The 22,998-nt window shown below is 41.0% G+C and overlaps 1 protein-coding gene across 1 annotated transcript in view; it reads right to left on the bottom strand.

Annotated features, from left to right (window-relative positions):
- Window positions 1–12,523, bottom strand: part of RSPO2 (R-spondin 2) — a 150,588-nt gene extending 138,065 nt beyond the window's left edge. The window contains exon 1 of the mRNA XM_030304449.1: window positions 12,416–12,523. Coding sequence (XP_030160309.1) covers window positions 12,416–12,509 — 94 coding nt within the window. The 5' untranslated portion in view covers window positions 12,510–12,523. The remainder of the gene's footprint in view (window positions 1–12,415) is intronic.
- Window positions 12,524–22,998: the final 10,475 nt, after the last annotated feature.

Genomic DNA, 22,998 nt, shown 5'->3' with positions numbered 1-22,998 from the left:
AAAGCTTATTCCAAACAAGGCTGATGAGAGATTCTTTACTATACCAGAGGTGTCCCTCAAAGTGAACAATCCATTACTCACCACTCTGTCAAATATAATTCAGTAAGAAACATTTGATGATGTACCTGCATTTCCCTACCTTTCCCAAAAGTATTTTTAGAGGCAATTATGCTTTTGTAAGTGCAAGCTATTATTAATGAATTTTTGTCAAACACTTATTTATCACCCAGTCTCGTAAACCTATTAAAGAAAGCAAATTATTTATATGGCATAACTCATGCTGGCTATAGCTGCATTGAAATCTAGCTTTCTAGGGGCATCTGGGTGGCTCTGTCGGTTAAGTGTCTGACTTCGGCTCAGGTCATGATCTCACGGTTTGTGAGTTTGAGCCCCGTGAGTTCGAGCCCCACATTGGGCTCTGTGCTGACAGCTCACAGAGCCTGGAGCCTGCTTCAGATTCTGTGTCTCCCCCCCTCTCTGTCCCTCCCATGCTCATGCTCTATCTCTGTCTCTCAATAATAAACATTAAAAAAAAGAAATCTAGCTTTCTTAAAATGAAGCATTCTAGAAATTGACATCAGGGTCATGTCAGAATTGAGAAACAGGCCTTTCTTTTTTAGGAATTCAGATTAAGCTTCAGTATCTATAGTATTGCAGTATTGTTTATTACAAACGTTTCAAATGATGACTCAGAGGCATGATGCAGAACCTAATGAAGTAATTTTGCTTAGTATCCGATTTAGAAAGCTAAGCGTCTTATAATTGGAGTCCATAGTTGTCAACAAGAATTTCTATTTAAGTACCTAGTAGATGCCAGATGCATTACAGATGTGTTTGTCATGGCTCTTGCGGTATGAATGGTCCTTAGAGGTCCCTCCACACTCAGTACAGTCACCAACTTTACAACACTCTTAAGAAATACCCTCTGTTAATAAAGAGAGAAATACCTGTTGTTGTTAGAAAAGGGCAATTTCCAGCGATTTAGATTTTCAAGAAAGAGGCTCTTTCATTAATGGGTAATTTCCTAAACACAGCTGGAATCTTCCTAGGAGCTTCCTTCATTTTTTTTTTCTAACTCCAAAAGTTGGGATACATCACATCATTTTTCCACATAACAGGCCACAAGTCTTGGAAAGGAGTGATCTTGTCCCTGCCTCTTTCTTCTCCTCTCTAGGTCCAGGCTCTGCCATGTCTTCAAAACTTTCCCTCAGAATTCAACAAGAGGATTACTTGAAGCTTGCCAAAGCTTTTACAATAGTTACTATTCTCTCGAGTCTCTTTCAAATCAAAATCATGTTGATCACCCATAGTGGCTGCAAAGGACTAATTTTTATTTCTGCATAAGGGAACAATTACATTGCACCAAATTCATAATTTTGGACAACTTTCAAGGGAGAACTTCCCAGCCCTAGATCAATTTACAGAGTAGTATTATTTAAAGGAGAGACAAAGAAATCATTCATGATTGACAGGATTCAGTCAAGAATCACCTCAGCCACTGTATGACTTACTGATGACCAGAAGTTGCACAAACAGCTTCCCTAACTCCACAATAAACCAACCCCAACCCACTAATCATGCTCCTGGGAACCACATCTGTCCACTATCAAACAATACTGGAGTTTTAAAATTACTTAGTCACCTAATTTTAACAAAGTTTCTCTACTATACTCACCTGAAGGAAGGACAGTGACCACAGGTATCTTTCACCAGTAGAAGGAATGCTATGGATACAACAGCCCTAATTTCACTCAAAGAATTACAGATTCCAGATCCTTAAATAGAAAATTTTAAGGTGATTTTCTCAATTTACCCAACATACAGCTGTTCTCTGCCACTTCTTATCTACTTAGGAGAGCCCAGAACACCCAAGAGTTCCTCACAATTTCCCTATGAACCTGACCCTTAAACACACATACATAAACACTTCCAAAGACAAAGAACCTCTAAAAAACAAGACTCAAGCATCAAAAATTAGAATTTTTCAGAAGTATTCTTCTACCTACAAGAACGACCTCGAATGCATGACAAGTTAAAGATAAGAATTGCCTTAGTTTATATTAAGGATGGTAATCTTGGAGCCCCAGGTGCAATTCTCAATCCACTGGGCTGCCAAAGGTTTCATTCAGTGCAGAGTCTCCAAAGACCAATGATGGTAGTGGAAGAGAGCAACAAATACCACAGTTACCCCCAAAAGACTAAGGAGGGGTCATAGTTACCCCAAAAGTCTCTGGTGGGGGAGGTACAACGGGCACAGGATCCATCACTTTGGGGATATTAACCCCACTATGACTCAACTAAACTGAAACCTGGTCTTGGAAAAAAAAAAGGTGTGATAAATATGCAAAGTCATAATGCTGATCTAGCAAATCCCTCAACATTAAAAGCCAGCTTTTATCTACAAGAAGGAGGTATTAGAACACAGCATGTAAGGTGAACAATGAGGGGCCAGAGGATTTTTAGATCCTGTCAGACTTTATTACATGAAGAAAGAGAACCTTTAACAAAACATTGGATTTTCAAAATAAAGATTGGACAATTTTCAGTATTCTCAAAAAGCAAAATTGTGAGATTCATTAAAAGCCATGTATGTTCTCCATAAAGATTCAAGAATTTGGGAGACAATTAATTGGAAACTGTTTATTTGGAGTTGGTTTTGGACAACTCCAAATTTTACCAGTTACTTGAATTTTCAGGCATGCACTCTATGGAAAACATTATTCTAAAACTCATGTTTTTAAAGTGACTATAGAAGCTGGAAACCACCTCTAAGTTGACACCATCGTTGTCTCACATCGTTGTCTTAAAACTAGGAGGTTGATTACGTTTGCCTTTTGGTGAGGTCTTATCAAAAAGGATTAGGGACCCAAACCGGAAATGCTCCAGTAAAGCTGAACCCTCTATTCCTTTTCCCCCCCGCTCCCTTTCTGTATGAATATCAAGATGATCACAGCATCAATCTTACTGGAGAAAGCACAGCAGTTTTCCCACCTGAGCCCGCAGGACGAAGCAAGTAAGCACACATCCTACCGAACTTCAGAGAACAAAGCACAGGAAAAGAATGCAAAGTGTGCCCTCTATCGATCAGTGAGTTTTAACCGCTGAGTGGCTGGTCGGCAAGTTGTATCCAGCAATAGGGGAGACACTAAAGCCACCGTCGTAGAAAAATATAAAATCCACTGAGCCAGCAAACACCTAACAGAAGCCCACTTGACCTCAATGGAAGTGTGTTTGCCCGGTTTTGACCAATCTGTGAGCCAGCAGCAGGATATGTAAGAATCACTTCAATGCCAGCCTATGTCATCAGCTAGAAAATTCCAAGAGCAATTTCTAAAAACTCTATATTACCATTTTATTAATGAAGTAAAATTAGACCATATGAGAAGAGGGTTTTAACAAAACCTCTTATTCTGTGTATTTCACACTTCCAAACTTTTTAGAAGAATGGAGAGAATTAAACATCTATTCTCTTTGAGTAAGGGATCATTAGCCAAGTAATTATTTATGGAGATAAATCTTGAGATAGTGCCTCTGATGTGCCTTCATATTGTGAAATATACATATGGCAAATGACTGGAAACCCATACCTGGAAAATAAAATTTTAGACAAAGGTATATATCAATTTGAAACAACCATTTAGCATCATGTTAATTAAGAAGGTCTACCTTTTATTACTTTAACCAATGCTTCTTTAACCTATTGAAGGAAACAGATCAACCATGGCCACGTTGAGACTCCAGTGAAAGCTTTAGCTCCTCTCTACACCCTAAAAAGAAAGGTTTTGCTCCTAATTTTCAGGGGACTCACAAAAACCCCAGTCCCATCTCTTGACCCCAAGTTAGGAAAGCCTGCTCAAAAGAAATGTGCTAAGTATTTGGGTGCCTGGGTGGCTCAGTCAGTTAAGCATCCCACTTCATCCCAGGTCATGATCTCACGGTTCATGGGTTTGAGTCCCGTGTCAGGCTCTGTGCTGACAGCTCAGAGCCTGAAGCCTGATTCAGATTCTGTGTCTCCCTCTCTCTGTGCCCCTCACCAGCTCATGTTCTGTCTCTGACTCAAAAATAAACAGTAAAAATAATAATAGAGGTGCTAAGTAAGCTAAACTCTCTAAATGCTCTTAACAGCCTTCAAGTGATGAAAATTGAAAAGTTTTAAATACATTTTAAAGGTCTTCCCCAAGCAACTAGATGAGAAGGAAAACAACCTGTAATTACTCTACATTTTAAGAGTAAAAGAATATTTAATAGTCTTTCTCTAACCTTGGTTTGTTATTCTGATTATGATGGTTTAACATATGTGAGTACACATAAAATACATGAATACATCTGCAAACACACACACTGACACACCCATCTGCATGGGCACACACCTACAGACACACATATTTATTCTGGCTACTGGAGTTCAAGACATAACAGGGTTCCAAAAATGCACATACAAAAAACAAAGTATAATAAAAAAAAATTTAGCAACACAAGTATAAAAAAAAGGTTTTTTAAAATCAGATCACACTTATGGTCCTACACCTCAGTTAACCCACCTATCCAGCCTTCAGTTACTTAATATTAGTTACTTTATTTGCAGAATTAGGAGTTGTAGGAAGTTCTGAGGCTTCATAAAAGTCTGTAGTTCAAAAGACTTTTGAATGGGTTCAAAGGTGATTTTTTTTAAATAGTGTGTATGTCGGACATGTATTGTGTACAGAAGAGCCATGAATTCAGGAGGACTCAATTCTAGTTCTCTCTTCCACTTAACTATTAGTTTTTAAAATCGCATTTCAGTAAGCAGTTTACTTTCCAGTTATGCTAAACTGATCTCACCTGCTCCAAATAGTGAATGGTCAATGCTCTCCTGGAAGGCACTATGCAAAAACAATCTATGGGGTCTATTGACACCTACAAATGAACTTGTTCTCTCTCTCCACCCCCCCCCACACACACACCTGTGTCTCTCATAGGTGTGTCTACATGGGTTGATTATACTCAAGTCAGAAGACAAGAATGCGGATTGAATGTTTTTCCTGCACTTTGTAGGTTATTAATATAATTGCCTTTTAGGAAAAGAAATACTGCTTTCTTTTATTTTCCTCTAAATGATTATTCATATGGGAAAAGTGTTTTGGGATGAACAATTATTGGTTGACCCTCAATCTAGAAAAAAATCTTTTAAAATATGTATATTATCCTCACCCCATGATTTCCCCTTCACTGGCCCAAACTCCTCTGCCATGTGGGATGTCTATCATTCGAATAATAAACAGGTATACATATATACAAATAGACACTAGTGTGCTCTATGAAATTTGAAGATTATCAGAAGAGACTTCAGAGTGAGGGCTGGACTGGGGAGGCTTTTATGTATCAACATTTTTTTGTCTTTAAATGAAGAACAGCAAATGAGATTATGCCTATTATCTAATGATTCATTCAAACTTCAACTATGTGCAAATAACTTAGAGTTTTTTTAAAAACTTCAAGTTACCAAAATTATTTCAAGGGCAGACAAAATCTTTTAGTCAAGGACTTTTTGTTCAGCCACAGCTTGTGGAGAAGCACTCTGTTAAGGCCTGCTTTGGGCATATGGAGATGAATCTCCCCAAGCTCCTCCCTAGAGGAGTTTGAAATGTGGTTACGGTAAGACATTTTGCCTAAGGAGTAATAAGAGCATGCTTTAAGAGGAGCACAGAAAGCCGAGAAAGCTAGAAGGGAATAAGATTCTGACTTCAGAAAAAGGGCAGAAAATTCCAGTGGGCTTCATAGAGGCAGTGACTTCAGCTGGGCACCACCAGATGCTCCACAACTTAAAAACCTCAAAACACATAGTATGCTTGGAAATGGAGTAATCTGGGAAAGCTTAAGCTTGTGGCACTTCCAGGGTGGTGGAAAGTTGGAAACGGGCTGTGGTTAAATGGTGAGGAAAGGCTTGAATGCAGTGTGAAAGAGGCTGGCACTTGCTCTGCTGTCAGTATGGAGACCTCGATGTTTGGGGGTTTATTAACAGAAATAACATGATCAGATCTGTGGTTGAGAAAAATTCAACATGGCAGCCTCATGAAGGATAGAGTGAAGAAGTAGTAGATGCTGGGAGATAAGGAGTCCTCAAGGGTGTGAGCTAGGAAGTATCTTTGGGAATAGAAAGGATGGGGTGGATATAAACATTTCTGAGGTACATGCACTAGACCCAATGAACTGATATAAGAGGCACTAGGGAGGGCAAAGACTGCAGTGAGGCTTCCAGCCTCGACACACAAACCTCATGAACAGAATAAGAAACACAGGCAGAGAAAACACTTGGGAGAGGGCACAGAAGAGGAGAGGAGTTGTCGAGCTTGTGTGTGCATGGGACGGCCTATTTATCCATACATGAGGGTGCATGGATTATCTATCCATATGGCAGTAGTTGGGAAGTGAGAGGGGAATATACTCTGAAGTAAAGAATATTTATATTTGTTTCTAAGTCAGAGCTGGAGTTGAAGGACTTGACATGGAAATAACAGTTGAAGATACAGGGATAGATAAAATCCCCTCAAGGGAAAGAATAAAGGAAAATAAACACTGGTGTACACCTACTCTGAATGAGGGGACCAAAGAAGAGAAGCGGGTAAAATACAGGAGGCAAAACTAGAGTGTGAAGTCACTGGTCAAAGGAAGAGCCCTTCTTTGGAAAGGAGGGATTTCTCCAGAGAAATGAGTCAAAGAGGCCTGTAGTGATGTTGGCAGCATTGCAATGAGGTGAATAGAAGTACGGAGGACCATCAAGAAAACCTTTTCAATAAAATAGTGGATTGTGACTGATTGAAGGGTGAATGAAACAGGACTATTAACAAGGGAATACAAGGGAATGAAGGGAAGGGTACAAGTGAGAAAAAGAAGAGATTGTAGGGGTGCCTGGGTGGCTCAGTCGGTTAAGCATCTGACTTCGGCTCAGGTCATGATCTCTCGGTCCGTGAGTTTGAGCCCCATGTTGGATTCTGTGCTGATGGCTCAGAGCCTGGACCCTGCCTCAGATTCTGTGTCTCCCTCTCTCTGGCCCTCCCCTGTTCATGCTCTGTCTCTGTCTCAAAGATAAACATTAATTTTTTTTTTTTTTAAAAGAAGAGATTGTAAAGCAAGGGAAAGAAGGAAATTAAAAATTTTAAGTTTGGGGAAAGCAGCATGCTTGAAAAGATGACTGGCATGGACGGGTCCTAGAAGAGAGAAGAATGGGGGAGGGCAGGCCTTGGAAAGAGTAAAAGCACACTCTCCTTACTCATTCTCTCTCCTCCACTCCCATCCTGGTCCCGTCATTCAGTCTGAGAAAGAGGACAAGAGAATAACTGGGAAAGAAGAGTGAAAATCCTTTTTAGTTCCGAAGACCCGATCTCCATTGTCATCCCACCCCAATCTCTTTCTCTACACACCCATGAAAACACATACACCTATACGTGTATATATCCTTTCCCTAGCACATATACAATTATATGCATTATATGTGCTCTTCAGCATTAATTAGCACCTTCCATATTTCATAAATTCTCATAATTAGCATCTTCCACATTCACTCAAGCTAAAATTATGAAAATGTGTAAATATCGACATGCAACACTGTACCTAATGACCAATCCTTGATTGTTGCAGATAATGGGAAAAAGTGATCATGACATTTTGGGAGGAAAAAAGGGGGGAAATTTAAAACTATTTTCATCCCAGAGCTGATCATTCCCTTTTAGCAGAGTGGTTATCATGTGTTTTATCAAATGATTTGACTGTCATTTATTTCCTACACTTAGGAGGGGTAAGGGTGCTGATCCCCAGGGGAGTAAAAAGGTTTAAAAGGCAATCAGTTGGAAGGAATGAAGTAAAATGTATCCTGGATGATCCAAAAACTGGCCAGTTCATCTCTGAATGAGTCAAGAGGTGGTTTTACATTAAGGAATTAGAAGCGTCATTTCCAACTTGTGATTTCTACAAATATTGGCTTCTACCCAAGCTGGATTTATAAGCAGATAAAGAAAGCCAGAATTAAATGGAGGCCTGGGGGGAACACCACCTATTCTGAATCGCTTCCAAATTTCAGTAGCATAACAAAATGTTGGTTGAGACACAGCCGATTTTTAACCTCTGTGCACTGGTAAGATACTAGCCAGAAAAACTCAGAATTATGCTAGAAGAACAAAACAGCCCATTAACAAAAGAGAAGTAAAGAAAGAACATTTATATGCAAAATTAAACATCACAGGATATTTTCTGAAATACTCTCGAACTTTAAAAAGCTAATATACAAAACATTTTAAATCTTCTTCATTTAAGTGTAGGTAAATCTATGTCCCAAGTGCCATTTGTATTTTTGAAAGAATACCAAGAGAAATAAGCTAGCATTAAAAGTATTTGTAAAACCAAGTATCTCCAATCTCTTCATCAAGTTTTTATGTAGCCCTATAACATAGAAGAAAAAATGTTTCTCACCAACCTCGATTAGCAGAAACATACCACACTATTTGTGATAAACACTTCGGTTTCATAGAGGAAGCCAAATCTAATCTTAGGGAAAATGAGACGTTATGGGAGGGAGAAGCTGGGGCTTTAGTATGGAAAAGGCTAGGCAGGAAACACTTGTCTCACTCTGCCCCCTACCAACCGACCACCAGGAACACCAACTACATATCCGGGAGTCTTGCTGCTTTTAAAGAGTTGTATCAAAAAGTTTTCACAAATCCCTGATTAAAATGTAAAGAGAATGAAGGAGATAGATAATTAAGTCACTGCATTCCAACCTCAAGAAAGCTCGGAAACCGCAATAAAGTTATAATTTGTCTATCCACCTTTCGGTAAGTCAGCCTGAAATGTGGCTTACGACCATTTCAAAGAATGAGACACATCAACACAATTTACCATATAAATAAATCGTAAGTGGTTCCAAGGCAGATACAGGCAGTGGGGGCTAATAGTAGCTAATAATGACTATACTTTTGAACAAGAGGGTGGGGTGAGGGGGCCAAGGAGTTACAACTGTTACCATGCAGACAAAACATGAGTTGTCTATCAGCTTTTCAAAATGTTGGCATGGGTCTCCTCTCTACACGATATTCATTCTCTATTGTGTTTGGGCCTAATTAAAAATTATTGTTACCAGGCCCTATGAGTGATTATCAAATACATTTTTATTTTAGGATTTTTTTTTTTCTAAAGAAGAGGAAGAAAGACTGTAGGTACTGTGGTTTATGGTGATCTCTCCCACATACTAGGTTTGGCTAAAAGTAGGAAGGTTGACATTCTATTCTCTCAGTCCTCTGCTAGATTTTGAAATAGAACATACAGTTAAATGATATATTTGCTCTCTATTCCAAACTGGATGCAATTGATTTTAACTGACTAAATTATCTAGTCTCTGCCAAGAATTTTATTTCATTAAGAAAATGATATTATAGAGCATCTGAGATCATAGAGCAGACTAAACATAATGCCAAAGGAGTTCTGAGAGTGCTCCACAGTGAAGGTTTGATTATTTGCAGATGGAATATGGAAGAAAAAATAAAAGCATCAGCTCGCAGGCATCAGTCTAACCAATCCTGGGATCTCGGCTGCCTGCACAGTAGCACAAAGCCAAAAAAATAACTGATCTTCTAAGCCACAACACTTCTTTATTTGGGGGGGGGGGGCGGGGGGGGGAGAGAAGGTACTAATCACTTTTCTCCCTAGAAAGTAATATTTAACTGCCACTACCCAAAACAAAGGGAAAAGGGGAAATGTTGGTACACAATAGGCTCTAGCATGTCAACTGTCACTGCTGACATGATTTGGCTAGTGGTCAGGCATTCACCAAAGAACTAATTTAAATCAATCTCCTTTGGGAAAGCCAATTGTTTGGTAGGCACAACAATTGGTGTGGAATCAATCAGTGGACATGAGATCAATTAAAACCAGCTTAAGTTTGTGAAGAGGGACAATTCACACAACCTGAGTTAGATCTCTATTCATCTCAATACACTCACAATGCAATCCCTAAGCTTTCTTGCAAAGCAGAAAAGCTACTATCACCCTGTGCTGTCTAGCCAGGCCTTCAAGTAGTTCCACTTTTAATTAAAAACACAGTACACCCTTTGTTGGCACAGATAGTGTGGTCACTTTTAAAACCCGTAGTTATTTTAGCCAGAAACTTGGAATTTGGGAAGGGACATCTGTTAAGAAAAGGCGGGGTGTGTGCGGGGGGGGGGGGGGGGGGGGGAGTGGCAAACTTTGATAATTTTTTTTTCCTTTACAACCTTACCAATTTACACGTACTTGAAAGCAGTTGAATTTTATTAAATTGAAAGGTTGGTTTGGCAAAAGTCACTATTGCACGCTTTAGAATTGGGTTTCTAAGTGTCAGCACTTGGGGACATGGAAGGTAATTGCTAGGAGATTTTGCCAAGCAGCTTTGAAATGAATAGGTTTTGCCTCAGATACCTAAGGCGGCACAGGGCCAAGTTTAGAGACGGCACGGCCGGGAAACGCATGCAATACCACTTCTGGCCGCAGGGGTGCTGTAATGTCCTCCATCCAGCATCGCCGTGTTAAGTTCTACTAAAACGTTATGTTAGCATCTTCCTCCCTCGGCCACAATGAGACAGGCAGTGTGGATCAGAAAGACCTCGCGGGATTAGTAAGTCACCTAACGAACAACCTGGCATGTGCGTTTTAGGAATTTCTATATTTGCACAAACTTTAAGCACCTCAGTTTTTTTTCCGACCAAGTAGACTGCATCGTGGGCTGGTAGGTGGGGAGAAAGTCTCTCCAAACACACTTGACCACAGTGTAACCAAAAATTGCCAGATCTGCGAATAATACCTGAAAAGAAAATAGCAGGTGGAGGGAGGAGGCAGTGGGGAGGGGCGATGGAGGAGATGGAAAAGGACTTTTTCAGGACGAACATCAATATTAAACTTTCATGGCTTCTGGGAAGAAATTTCTCCCTAGCATTTTTATGCGCAATGGTTTCTGAAAATAAGCATTTTCCAAATGCCAGAAATGGGAAAAAGAGAAGGGGTGGCCTTTTTAAAAACCACAGATCCGTAGCGTCAACTGGAGAGCGGAGGTTATGGAAATCGCACACCACCAGTTACCCCGAGCTCTGCCCTTGGGCCCGCCAATCTCCAGCTTAATAACGTCCTAAAAAGCTATGAAAAATTAGGGCGTGAAGAGCGCTCTCCAAAATCTGGGTGCAGGACCAGAGATTCTATTAAATGTGTTCTAGACAAATCACATCACAAGTCGAGTGCGACGTTTAGATCCCGGGGTGCGGGGGGGGGGGGGTTCAAAATTTGTTAACTTCAAGACAAATCCTAACTGTGCCAAAGTCCAAATTGCTAGTCGAAGACAGTTCTAAGGGGCTTCTATGCACCGTCCATGCGCGGGTAATACACTGTGTGTGTGTGTGTGTGTGTGTGTGTGTGTGTGTGTGTTGAGGCTGTGTTTAAATCCCCCAGATGACTTCATTGTGTCTAGCGGCCCTTCCCCTAAAATGCAGCTGGATTAGCTGCAGCCACAGCAGGACTCAGACAGAAATGGGCGCACAGTAAATCTGCCTGAAAGCTAGCTCTCCGAAATCTTTCTGGAGGCCTTCCCTCGCCTTCCCTGCAGCGCACACAAGCGATGGAGATTAAGGGAGCGGTTAAAAAGCCGCAAGTGAATTTCATTGAGAACATAAACGGCTACTTTTGCGGGAAGTATCACGGAGAGAGCAAAGTCAGCCCTGTCCCCAAAACATCAATGCCCCCGCCCCGAAACCCTGGGTATAAGTTGCTGCTCAATGCAAAAAGTTTAATAAACCATCCCATCTAGTCTTAGGTTCCAGAAATAGAGGTCAATTATTCCCTTTCCCTGTAAGTCTAGGTCCTCCGCCTCGACTTGGTACCCCTCCTCAGCTTGCGCTCGCTCACTCGCCCGCCCTCCCACACACATACACACACACACACACACACACACACACACACACTACTAGGCAGTGTTCAAAGCGATCTGGGGCGCACGTGGGTGAGGAATGTAGAGACAGATGAGCTGCACGGGAGATGGGTAAGAGGACCAAAAAGAAATGAAGACAGAGAAGCAGAAGAACAAGAAAAACTGGATGCCCGATAAGAAAGGAGAGCGAAAGAGCAGAGTTGAGGAGTAGAAGCAACGAACCGGCTACGGACCGCACCACTTAGCCCTGAGCGCCGGCGGGGCTCCCCCGGCCCTCCGCACCTCTCCCTCCCGCTCGCGGTGCCTACCGAGAACGGAAAAGACTGCGTTTCGCCGAGCTCAAGGGCCCACAAAGTGCGGAGCGGTGGCGCGCGAGAGCGAGGTAGAGGGCACTGTCTGCCCAGCTGAGCCCCGGGAGCCCCCGCCTGAGTGCCGCGACCCGCCCCCGCCTCGATCCCACCGGCTCCCACGCACCTCGGGCAGAGTAGGACCCACCTCGCTTACTGCGTCTCCATCGATTGCCTTGGCAGTGGCTGTAATCCATACAATTCAGGATGATGAGGGCAAAGGAGAAGAGGCGAAACTGCATCTGGGCGGTCGGGCGGGGGACAGGCGCCTCTCAAAGTCGGGGAACTGGAGAGCTCATCCAAGTAGCCGGCGCCCACCGCGCTGCTGGGGAAGATGCAAAGGGTGAGTGGCCACTAGCCCGGGGACCGCACTGGTCAGTTCTGCGCGGTCAGCATCTCTCAAGCCTTGAACCTGAGAGACGAGGAGAGGTGGAGTGGAGAGCGCCCCGGGGAGACAACCACCTCTTCGCGCGTCCCAATTTAAGAAGGGGAGGGAGGGGGACGCGAACCCACCGCCAGGCACGAGCTGCGGGGCAGTTTAACCCCGAGAGCACAGCTGCCGGCGATTTGGTGGGGAGGGTGATTTACAATCAGTGAATTCGCAACGTCTGCGGAGCTACAGGCTCCGACCCAGGGGAAAGGGCGTCGGGAGGCTGCTCCCGGGAAAGGAAAGAGCTCCGCGGGAGCAGGGTTTAAAGAGCCCCCGCTGGCCTTTGGGTCCCTCGGTGGGGGTAAGCAAGCGCCTTGGCCGCGGTGGCCGGACGCGGGTCGCCTACCGCGGCACTTACGTCTCGGACGGTGCGGCTTGCCTAGGCGCGGCGCTCCATCCCGGGCTGGGGAAGCGAGGCGCCTCGCTAGCACGTGGGCTGGGGAAAAGTTTGCCGGGAGCCGCCGGGAGCGCCCGGCAGCTCCGGGATTCCGGCGGACGCCGCGGGCTCGCAGTGCGCCCACGGTCCGCTGGGCTGGCGGCGCTAGCGGGAGCGCGGCGGGGCGGGCGCGTCCGCAGCCTCGGGGATGCTGCGTCCCCGCCGGTGAGTGCGGCGCTCGGGCGACCGGCACGACCGCTCTCTTTCTGGGTCCCTATCCAACTGGGCGGTTTCCTAGGCTCTACTCCACAGCCACTTCATATCAGGGATTTCTCCCTTTCCAAGCTGTGGGAGACAGAACGCTCCCGCGAGGCCGAAGGGATGTGGCGAGCGCACTTTCCGACGGAGATGCAGCCGGGCTGAGGCTCGGGATGCTTCTATAAGTAGGTGGTGCTGTGGTCCAAGGCATCTGTGTCAGGCTGCCTCGGAGTTCCTGGGTCCTAAAGCCAGAAACTCTCGGGTTTCCCTGTGGTCCTAAAGAGCGCTGACAGCCTCCAGCGAGCCCAACCCGAGGCAAATCCCCTCCGGGCTTTCCTGGAGTGCTTGGCTAAACTGAGGAGTGGCTAGGATGGGGGCGCCCCCTTACCTCGCTGCGCCGGGGAGCCTAGCTGTCTTCACCCCCAAGGCGTCTTTTTCGGGCTCTCGGGGGTCGTTTCCAACCAATGCCCTGACCTTCCTGCAGGAGCATCTGACGGACTGATGGCTTCTCCTAAACCGTCCTTCCTGAGCTACCGGCCAGGACTGCTGATTCTGACCCGCTGAGTTTGAACTTGAGCCGCATCCCGAAAGCTACCCCATCTCTGCCACTTTTTAATTTACGTCTTCCTTTGTTTTATAGGACGATCTGTTAGCAGGCTGAAATTAAAACGTGCCTTCAGTGTACGTAGTGAAAGGGGTATTTCCAACAGCTTTCGCTTATCCTCAGAAGTGTTATTTCTTGACTTTGTTTCTTCTCCACAAAAACTTTAAAAACTTGTAGTCCTTTGCTTGCAGTACTCAAGAAATTGGGACCTTGTTTCTTTAAAGGAAAGTTCACTTTCCACTCAAGTATTTCTTAGTCATAATCCTCCTCTCTCCCTCCAGCCTCAAAGACTCCTGATTTAAACATCTAGTGCCTTAGGTTTGGAGAATACACTTGATGCTACTGATTTCATTCTGATGAAATCTTCGGTCCTGCCTTCATTGCTGTAGGAATGAATGTATTTACTCCTTAGGCAAAAGATAAGATTTTTTTTTTACTGCTAACCACGGCAGTATGAACGTTTGTAGATATGACCATATGCTAGAATTTTGTACCGCTTAAATTTCCTTTTCTATGCCTTCAGTTTCAGGAGATGTTCAGAAATTTAGAAACTTGAGACAATCATGTAGAAACAATAAGACTATTAGAAGAGTCCTGTTTATTAACGATTCCATTATTGCCTATCCATAACTTTTTTTTACAGACATCACTATTACATAACAACATTTATGCACTAAGAACTTCAGTGTTATTTCCTTTATGCATGCCTGAGAACATCCAAGTAAATCCGAGTTGAGGTCACTGGTCCCATTTCCTAGATAAGAAAATTCAGCCCCTGAGACTGGCCCGCAGGGCACAAATAGAGTTGACAAAACACATGCAGGAACAGTGGATCTGTTTCTCAGCTTTCAGTCTTTGATTTTTATCACAGAATTGGAAGCAATTGGAAACATTTAGGCTAAGGGAGTGGCCCAGCATCTAGCATGATGGCTTGATATTCCAGTAGATATTCCTCCACCATCATAGATACCACACACCAAATTTATTGCACTTCTAAAGAAGTTAAATGCATAGGAGAATAAAGACTTCTCTAAGTTCCCTGCCTTTTTATACAGCTTTGAGACCCATTCAAGATCCGTGGTTATCATTATCTTTCAAAATATTTAAGGGCAAATAGAGCACAAAACCAAGTAGATCTAACTCCACCATTAACCACCTAGGTCACATTTGGCAATTTGCTTGATCTTAGCTTCCTTGACAGTATTCTTAGGAAATAGAATAAGATCTCTTTCATCTCTGCCATGTTCTGGTTCACAATTTTCTATTTCTATCAAGAAGTTTGTTTTTATAGGGTCTAACCAATATGACGACAGACTCATCATTGGTCTGTTTCTGCTTTTTTAAAGGATACCACTGAACCTCAAAAATCAGTCACATTTATTTTGGGGGGTACTTAGAGTCTCACACTTAATCGCTTTGGGGCTACTCTGTTGATAATGCAGACTTTTTTCTTCTTTGCCATTCACTGAATATTTTTCCTGATTTCAAGAACCCAGGAATGTTCTTGCTACTAAAAAATACAACCCTAGCAGATCCTAAACTATCATTAACTTTAATCCCATATTTCTGCTTCCTTTCATTTCTAAACTCTGAATGTGTTGTTGTTGAGCCTCACAGCTCAGTTTCTCCATCTTGGAGACTCAATGGACTTTTTCTTCAAACTGAGTTTAGATGGTGGTTTCATTAAACTAGCTTTATAAATAGATATGTGCCTGGTGTCTGTTTACAGAGAAACATACTGGTGAGATTGACTTCATATCACTCATTGGCGATAGAGAAGGTCAAGTGAGGGGAATGATACTATAGATGGAAGGCAAATTGTGTACTTTACTTTTGTCACTTGTAATTCATTGATATAGCTAAAATTCAGTCCTCAATAAAGAAGATACCATGAATGGGCTCTCCCTTAGCTAGCCAATTCTCCTCCTCAGAGACAACCAGTTATTTGTGTATAACTCTCCAGATTTTGAGTATACTTCCAGAGATATTGTACTTATCAAGAAAATGGGTGTATGTACACATACTATATGTACTATATTCTTCCCCCTTTTATGCAACTAGTAGAATACTATATTCACTGATCTGCACCTCGATTTTTTTTCATGCGTCTTAAAGTTCATTTGGTATCAGCTCATAAAAAAACTTTCTTGTTCTTTTTATATAATCACAGATCATTTCATTGTATGGTTGTATTTAGCCAGCTCCCTACCAATAACATTTAGATCGTCTTCATCTTTTTCTGTTATAAGCAATGTTTCCATTAGTCTTTTCATGGTTCATTTTACCGTTGCATTATAAATTCCTAAAAGTAGAAAAGTTGGATCAAACAGTTGGATATGTGTGTATGTGTGCATTCTTAAAATTACTTCCCACAGAGGTTCTATCAAATTGCAATGTATAAAAGTGTCCATCTCCTTATATACTGGCCAACATGTTCTGATCTTTGACACTCCTGGGCAAACAGTGGTACCAGTAGTTTCCATTTTTATTTCTTTTAAATAATTTTATATGTTTTTAATATGCTCAAACTATTTCATTTTCCTTTTCCATGAACTATCCAAAGATTTCATTTACCTTGTTTTCTATGTTCTTGGTCATTTAGGTCATTTATTTTTTCTTTGTAGAATCTATCTATCTACCTATCTATTCACACACATAATATGTGTATATATATGTATATACATATATATACATGTATACATATGTATATATGTACATATATGTACATACATATGTGTGTATGTACATATATACATACATATGTACATATATGTACATATACACATATGTGTATATATATACATGTATATAATATCTTGGTTTTTGTTGCAAATAGTTTCTCAAGTTTGTGATTTTTCTCTTAACTCTTTTTGTTTGTTTCTCTTTGTATTTTAGAGAAAAGAGAATGAGAGTTGAGGAGAGGGGCCATGGGAGAAAGAGAGAGAGAGGGGGAGAGAGAGAGAGAGAGAGAGAGAGAGAGAGAGAGAGAGAGAATCCCAAGCAGGCACCACTTCCAGTGTGGAACCCAATGAGGGGCTCAATCACATGACCCTGGGATCATGACCTGAGCGGAAATCAAGAGTCAGCCACTCTACTGACTGAGCCACCCAGGTGCCCCTTAACTTTGTTTTAATGTATACAATTACTGTACTGCAAATTTTAAAATACTTTTATGTAGTTAAATTTCTCAGTGTTCTCTTGTATAGACTTCTGTTTGTGTCATACTTGTAAAAGCTCTTTCCCATGCCATTCTTTTTAAATTTTCATTTGGGAGTTTACTACTATATATTTTTTATGTTAAAAACCATAAGACATTAGTGATTTTATGATGTAGCTACATTATAGCAGATTTAAAATTTTCTGACCCTTATATTCACAGATTTAGTTGACTTTGGCTGTCTCATTTTCATTAGCTAATTGCCTTAGAGTTCTCTTATGTTTTATGTTAGCAGATATTCATATTCTCACATTTAAAGTTTCCCAAATTTTCTTATTCATTGTTGAAATTTGTTGATGTTGTACTCTCCCTTCCAGTCTAGAATTTATTCATTAATTAGCTCAAAACAAATTATGGCATTTTTGCCACTGTATTAGTATTGAGAGTATAATGTTTTCCTCTTAAATATAAGTTGAGTGTTTATTTTGCTAGTTGCATGTGATAGCCTATGTTCATTTATATTTTGTATGAAATAATTAAATTGATTAATATGAAAGATCTTCAACAAGGTCACTGACCAGTCCTTATCCAGGCTAATTTGTTATTTTTAAAAGCCACACTATAATCACTTATTTAACATTTGAAAAATGTGTAAATATTTGACTTCTCCAAATGTTAATACTATGTTCTGCCACTTGAGAACTCTTCTGTAGACTGATGTGATAAGGCTTTTTTTCTCATTTTGCTCTCCACCCTCATGGAATAGATCCAGGAGGCTCTCTTCAAAGGAAGTCCAACTCAGACCAGCTCATAAGAGAAATCTCAAGATTTGACCTGAAGGTTTACAATTATTTCTTTTACTTAATCTTGTGTGCTCTGAACTCTTTTGAACTAAAGCAATATGTGTCATTTCCATTCTTTTCTGTGTGAATGTGGTTGCTGGAAGGAAGTGTTACTACACTTGGTCAATGACAAGAGAGACAGAATGATTCTCAGCCATTTTAAGACTTAGACTCAGTTTCATAAATATAAACAGAACTTTTTCTCTGATACGCAATTAGCCACGCTAATTGAGATAATAGAATAGGTAATCCCTAAGAGCAGGAAATACCCTCTCCAGAACTTTTTTTCACTATTAGTATCCAAAATAGATATGCCTCTGCTAAGCAATTGGTCTTTAACTTACAATTATAATGAATTGTGTAACAGCTCAAGAGCAAATTTGTGGCTTACCCTCAGCAAGTATACAAGATAGGCAGGCACTTTATCTACTCGTCTCATTTCTTGCTCCATTTTATGTTTCTAGCCTTATTTTCACTTTGCTGTGTTTTTCTCACTTAATGTATTTACTTTGCAGTATTATGTGCATCTTTATAAGCCATTTTAACTTTGAAACAATACAGAAAACTTAAAAATAATAATACACACATTATATACATAATAATACAAAAATATATATATACAGATCAGAGAACCAACATGAGGGTTCTTCTAGTTGCTGAGTATGACTACTCTAACTATTCACTCCAGAACAGAAAATAACCATGGTGTGAATTTGGAGACCCACTAGTCCCACTGAGAGATGGACCCAAGCCAAAATGCCATTAATTACCCAGTCTTCATAAGGCCCCTTTCTTGACATGTTACGTATTAATAATTTAATGTTAGTCCCCAAAAGTCTGGCTATGTCTACTTACTTAAAACACAGTCATCTGAGTAAATGACCCAAGGTCCTGTTGGGGAAGGCCAGGAAAAAGACTTAAAGTGAGGGTCCTTGCTCAGGAACTGACCTCCTCCTCACTTAAAGAGCTCTAGGGCTGTGAACCGGCTCAAGTCTGGGATTGGTTAAGAGGCTGTGATTCTGTATTGTGGTAACTCAAGTTACATTTCTGTAAGCCAGACCTAAAGGTTTTCTGTTATACAAATCAAGTAAGACTTTATGAGGCTGCCCATCTATTTCAGTCCTAGGGAAAAAGTAAGTTATAAATACCAGCTACCATCATATGACTAGTTGCAGAAACAGATAATAAGTATTTCTTCCTTGATTTGATATAAATATCAAATATCAATATTCTGTCCTCTCCCCTTCCTCTACAAATGTAAGATGTGTAAATTGTAGTTAACCTTACATCACAGTATTAAACCACAACATATGACATAGTGAGTGTGACTCAGCTAAAAGATTGAATATCACCCCAAGATGAATAAAAGAACATGTGAGGCTTTGTGGATTCTCTTTTGGAAAGAAGGTCAATATGTTTCTGAGTGGATAGGTACACCATGTTCTGTGGAAGTATCAGTTTGCTTTTGTTTTTATCTGGCAGATAAATGTGGTTAACAGAGGTGTGTATGGGATGCTAGATTGTCAAGAGGATGGACTGTTGTAGTTTGTACTTATCCCTGGGTTAATTTGGGAACTGTATTTCCCAAATCCCCTGCCATGTAATGATTTGGGAGTTAGAGCTGGCTAAAACAGGCATTTACATGAGATGTGTGGGGACAGAAATAGTGGTCAAGAATTTCTGAAGGCCTTTGTGTAGTAGATGTGCTGATGGACAGAGGCTGAGGTACACAGTGGGTACCAGCCTGAAATTCACTCTTTTCTACATATAGCCCTTCTTCCTGATTGGTGGCCCTGCTGACCTAGAGACCCCAGGCCTGTGACTAAACAACTAGCTGTAGAGACAATAGATTTCCAGAAACCTCTCCACAAATTCTCCCTTTGCTGTGGCACTATGGTGGTTAGGATGCTTGGCTTTTCAGACACATTAGTGACTCCTCTGATTCTCCAATTCCCCTTCCAGATGTTTATTTTCTCAGCTTCGTTCACAATTCTTTGAGATCTAATTCCTATAATAACTCGATCTACAACACCTAGTGAATCTGCTATCCTGACTGAATCATGACTGTTATAAAATCTACAGATTTTCCATGATAAAAATAAAGAGAACTTATTCCCTTTTCCTCCTGCTTCTTCCCTACACTCCATCCCCTCATCTTTCACATATGGTTAGCTCAATATTGAGTGGTTATGTTATTCTGACTGATGTTATTCAGAGTCATGTCATGTAGTAAACTGTAACTACTGTGACTTTCCTATGTAACTTTTTGTTTTCTCTGGAATTATCATTACCTTGTTTTCTGTATTCTGTGACTTACCAGAAATTCAATCCAAACATTCTTCTGGTGTTCTTAATCACCTCTTAATATGTTTATTCATACCAAGTAGACCATCAATTTCAACTACTTAAAGTTCCTCTTGAAGGCTCTGGCATGCTTCAGCTGAACTGGTTACCCTTTGGGTTGTCATTCTGGAATGTCCCTTCACTATCTTCCTGGGAATTCCCTTTCCCTCTCACCTCTGGCAGATTTTCTGTTTCCTGCATCCCACATCTTCCCCTTTCCAAGTGAACCTTCACTATGGTGAAGGACGTTCTCCAAGACTTTCTTGAAAAATTTTGTGTAGTAGTAAATTTGGGGGGAATTTGTGTTTCTAAAAATGTCCCTATTCTACCCTCACAACTGATTACTTAGCTGAATATAAAATTATAGATTGAGATTATTTTTTTTTTAGTAATATGGAGACATTACTCTGCTGTATTTTACCCTCCAATATTACATTTGAGAAGGCCAAAGCCATTCTAATCGCTGATTCTTTTTTATGTTCCTGTCTGGAGCCCAGTCCCAGAAGCTTTAGCCTACAATTTCACTGTCAGTACTGTGTTGTGGATCTTTTTTCATTGCTCTTGTTGGAAGTTTGGTGGCCCTTTAAACCTGCAAATTCATGTCCTTCCATTCTGCACCTGTGCTTTGGTGATTTTGTGGATGATCTCTCTCCCCCCACACACATTTTCTTTTCTCCTTTTTTTCTGGAAGAACTGTTGTTCAAATATTGAACATAAGAGTTGTCTTTTAAATTTCCTATATTACCTCTCCTATTTTTCATCTCTGTCTTTTTTTCTCTACTTTCTGAAATTTGCCCTCAACTTTGTCATCCAAGTCATATAAAGAATTCTCCATCACCCTTTGCATTCGTTTAATTATAAGAGCTCTCTTTCTCTTTTTAACTTTTTCTTTATAGCACATGATCTTGTTTATTCCAGTTGTGGCCTTTATCTTTTTATCTTTAAGGATTTTCTTGATATTTGATTATTATTGGCTATTTGCTTGTATTTTTTTCTCAAATTTTTACTTAAATTCGAGTTAGTTAATATACAGTGCAGTATTGGTTTTGTTTGCTTCTATTTTAAAATGAGAGATTAAAAAACTGATTTTTAAAAACTTATCATTTGGGGGTGCCTGGGTGGCTCAGTCGGTTAAGCGTCCAGCTTTAGCTCAGGTCATGATCTACCGGTTTGGTCTGTGAGTTCAAGGCCTATATTGGACTCTGTGCTGACAGCTCAGATCCTGGAGCCTGCTTCAGATTCTATGTCTCCTTCTCTCTCTGCCCCTCTCCTGCTCATGCTCTGTCTCTCTCCCCAAAATAAATAAACATTAAAAAAAAACCTTATCATTTGGGTGATACTTGTCAACTTGAAAATTATTATAAAAATGGACCATAAATAAACTGAGGAATTTATTGAGAGAAATCAAAATATAATTTCTTTGATTATTCTCACTAGGGTTGGTCATATTTCCCAGAGAAAAGTTTCCTAATATTCTGCTAAGAGGGAGGGTTGGGGGTTAGGAAATTGTTGTCTTTTATGCCTCATTTCTTTGAGAATTGTTTCCTCTTTTGAAAAAAAAATTTACTTTAGATTGTGTAAGGTTTCAGGAGAGTACAAAATTAAAGACAAAAGTGTTCTATTGTTGGGGTGCTTGGGTGTCTCAGTTGGTTAGGCCTCCAATCTCAGGGTCATGAGTTCAAGCCCTGCATTGGGCTCCACACTGGGCATGAAGCTACAAGGAAGGAAGGAAGGAAGGAAGGAAGGAAGAGGAAGGGAGGGAGAGAGGAAGGAAGAGGGAGGGAGAGAGGGAAGGGAGGGAGGAGGGAGGAGGAAGGGAGGGAGGGAGGGAAAGAAGGAAGGGGGGGGGGGGGAGGGAGGGAGGGAGGAAGGAAGGAAGGAAGGAGGGAGGGAAGGAAGGAAGAGGGAGGGAGGGAAGAAGGAGGGAAGGAAAGGAAGAAGAAAAGGGTTCTATTGTAATTTGTCTTCATATGTTCTTTTATTCATTCAACAAATAATTATTGAAGTCCTATATATTAACATTGTTATGGGTGCTGAGGATAGAGTGGTGAGCAAGGAAGACAGGACCATCGCCCTTATGGAGCCTATATACACGCATATACACACACACACATACACACACACACATATATACTACTTGGAAGAGATAAACAATAAAAAGTAAATAAATAAACAAGAGATTGTCTTTGCTTCCAAAAGTGTTTATTTTTGTGCATTTTATTTCAGTGTAATTTCAAAAAAACCCAGATACCCTTTTCCAAGTATTAGCAATGTTTAAATTTTACTGCATCTGTTTTATCATTCACTTTATCTCTATAGCCTTATGTATTTTTTCTTTTTCTTTTTTTAATGTTTATTTTATTTTTGAGACAGAGAGAGACAGAGCATGAGAAGGGGAGGGGCAGAGAGAGAGGGGGACCCAGAATCCAAAGCAGGCTCCAGGCTCTGAACTGTCAGCACGGCCAGACATGGGGTTCGAACTTACCAACCGTGAGATCATGACCTGAGCCGAAGTCAGACGTTTAACTGACTGAGCCACCCAGGCACCCCAACCTTATGTATTTTTTCTAAACCAACGATGAGAAAGTTTTAAATATACCCTGTTATTCCTAAATACTCCAGCGTATACTTCCTGAGAATAAGAACATCCACTTATATAACCTCAACATTATCAAAATTAGGAAAGTTGACATGGATATAGTATCATTATCTCATTCACAG

The sequence above is a fragment of the Lynx canadensis genome, chromosome F2, assembly GCF_007474595.2.
Source record: "Lynx canadensis isolate LIC74 chromosome F2, mLynCan4.pri.v2, whole genome shotgun sequence".
In the NCBI taxonomy this organism is placed as follows: domain Eukaryota; kingdom Metazoa; phylum Chordata; class Mammalia; order Carnivora; family Felidae; genus Lynx; species Lynx canadensis.
This window is presented reverse-complemented; position numbering and strand designations above follow the sequence as displayed.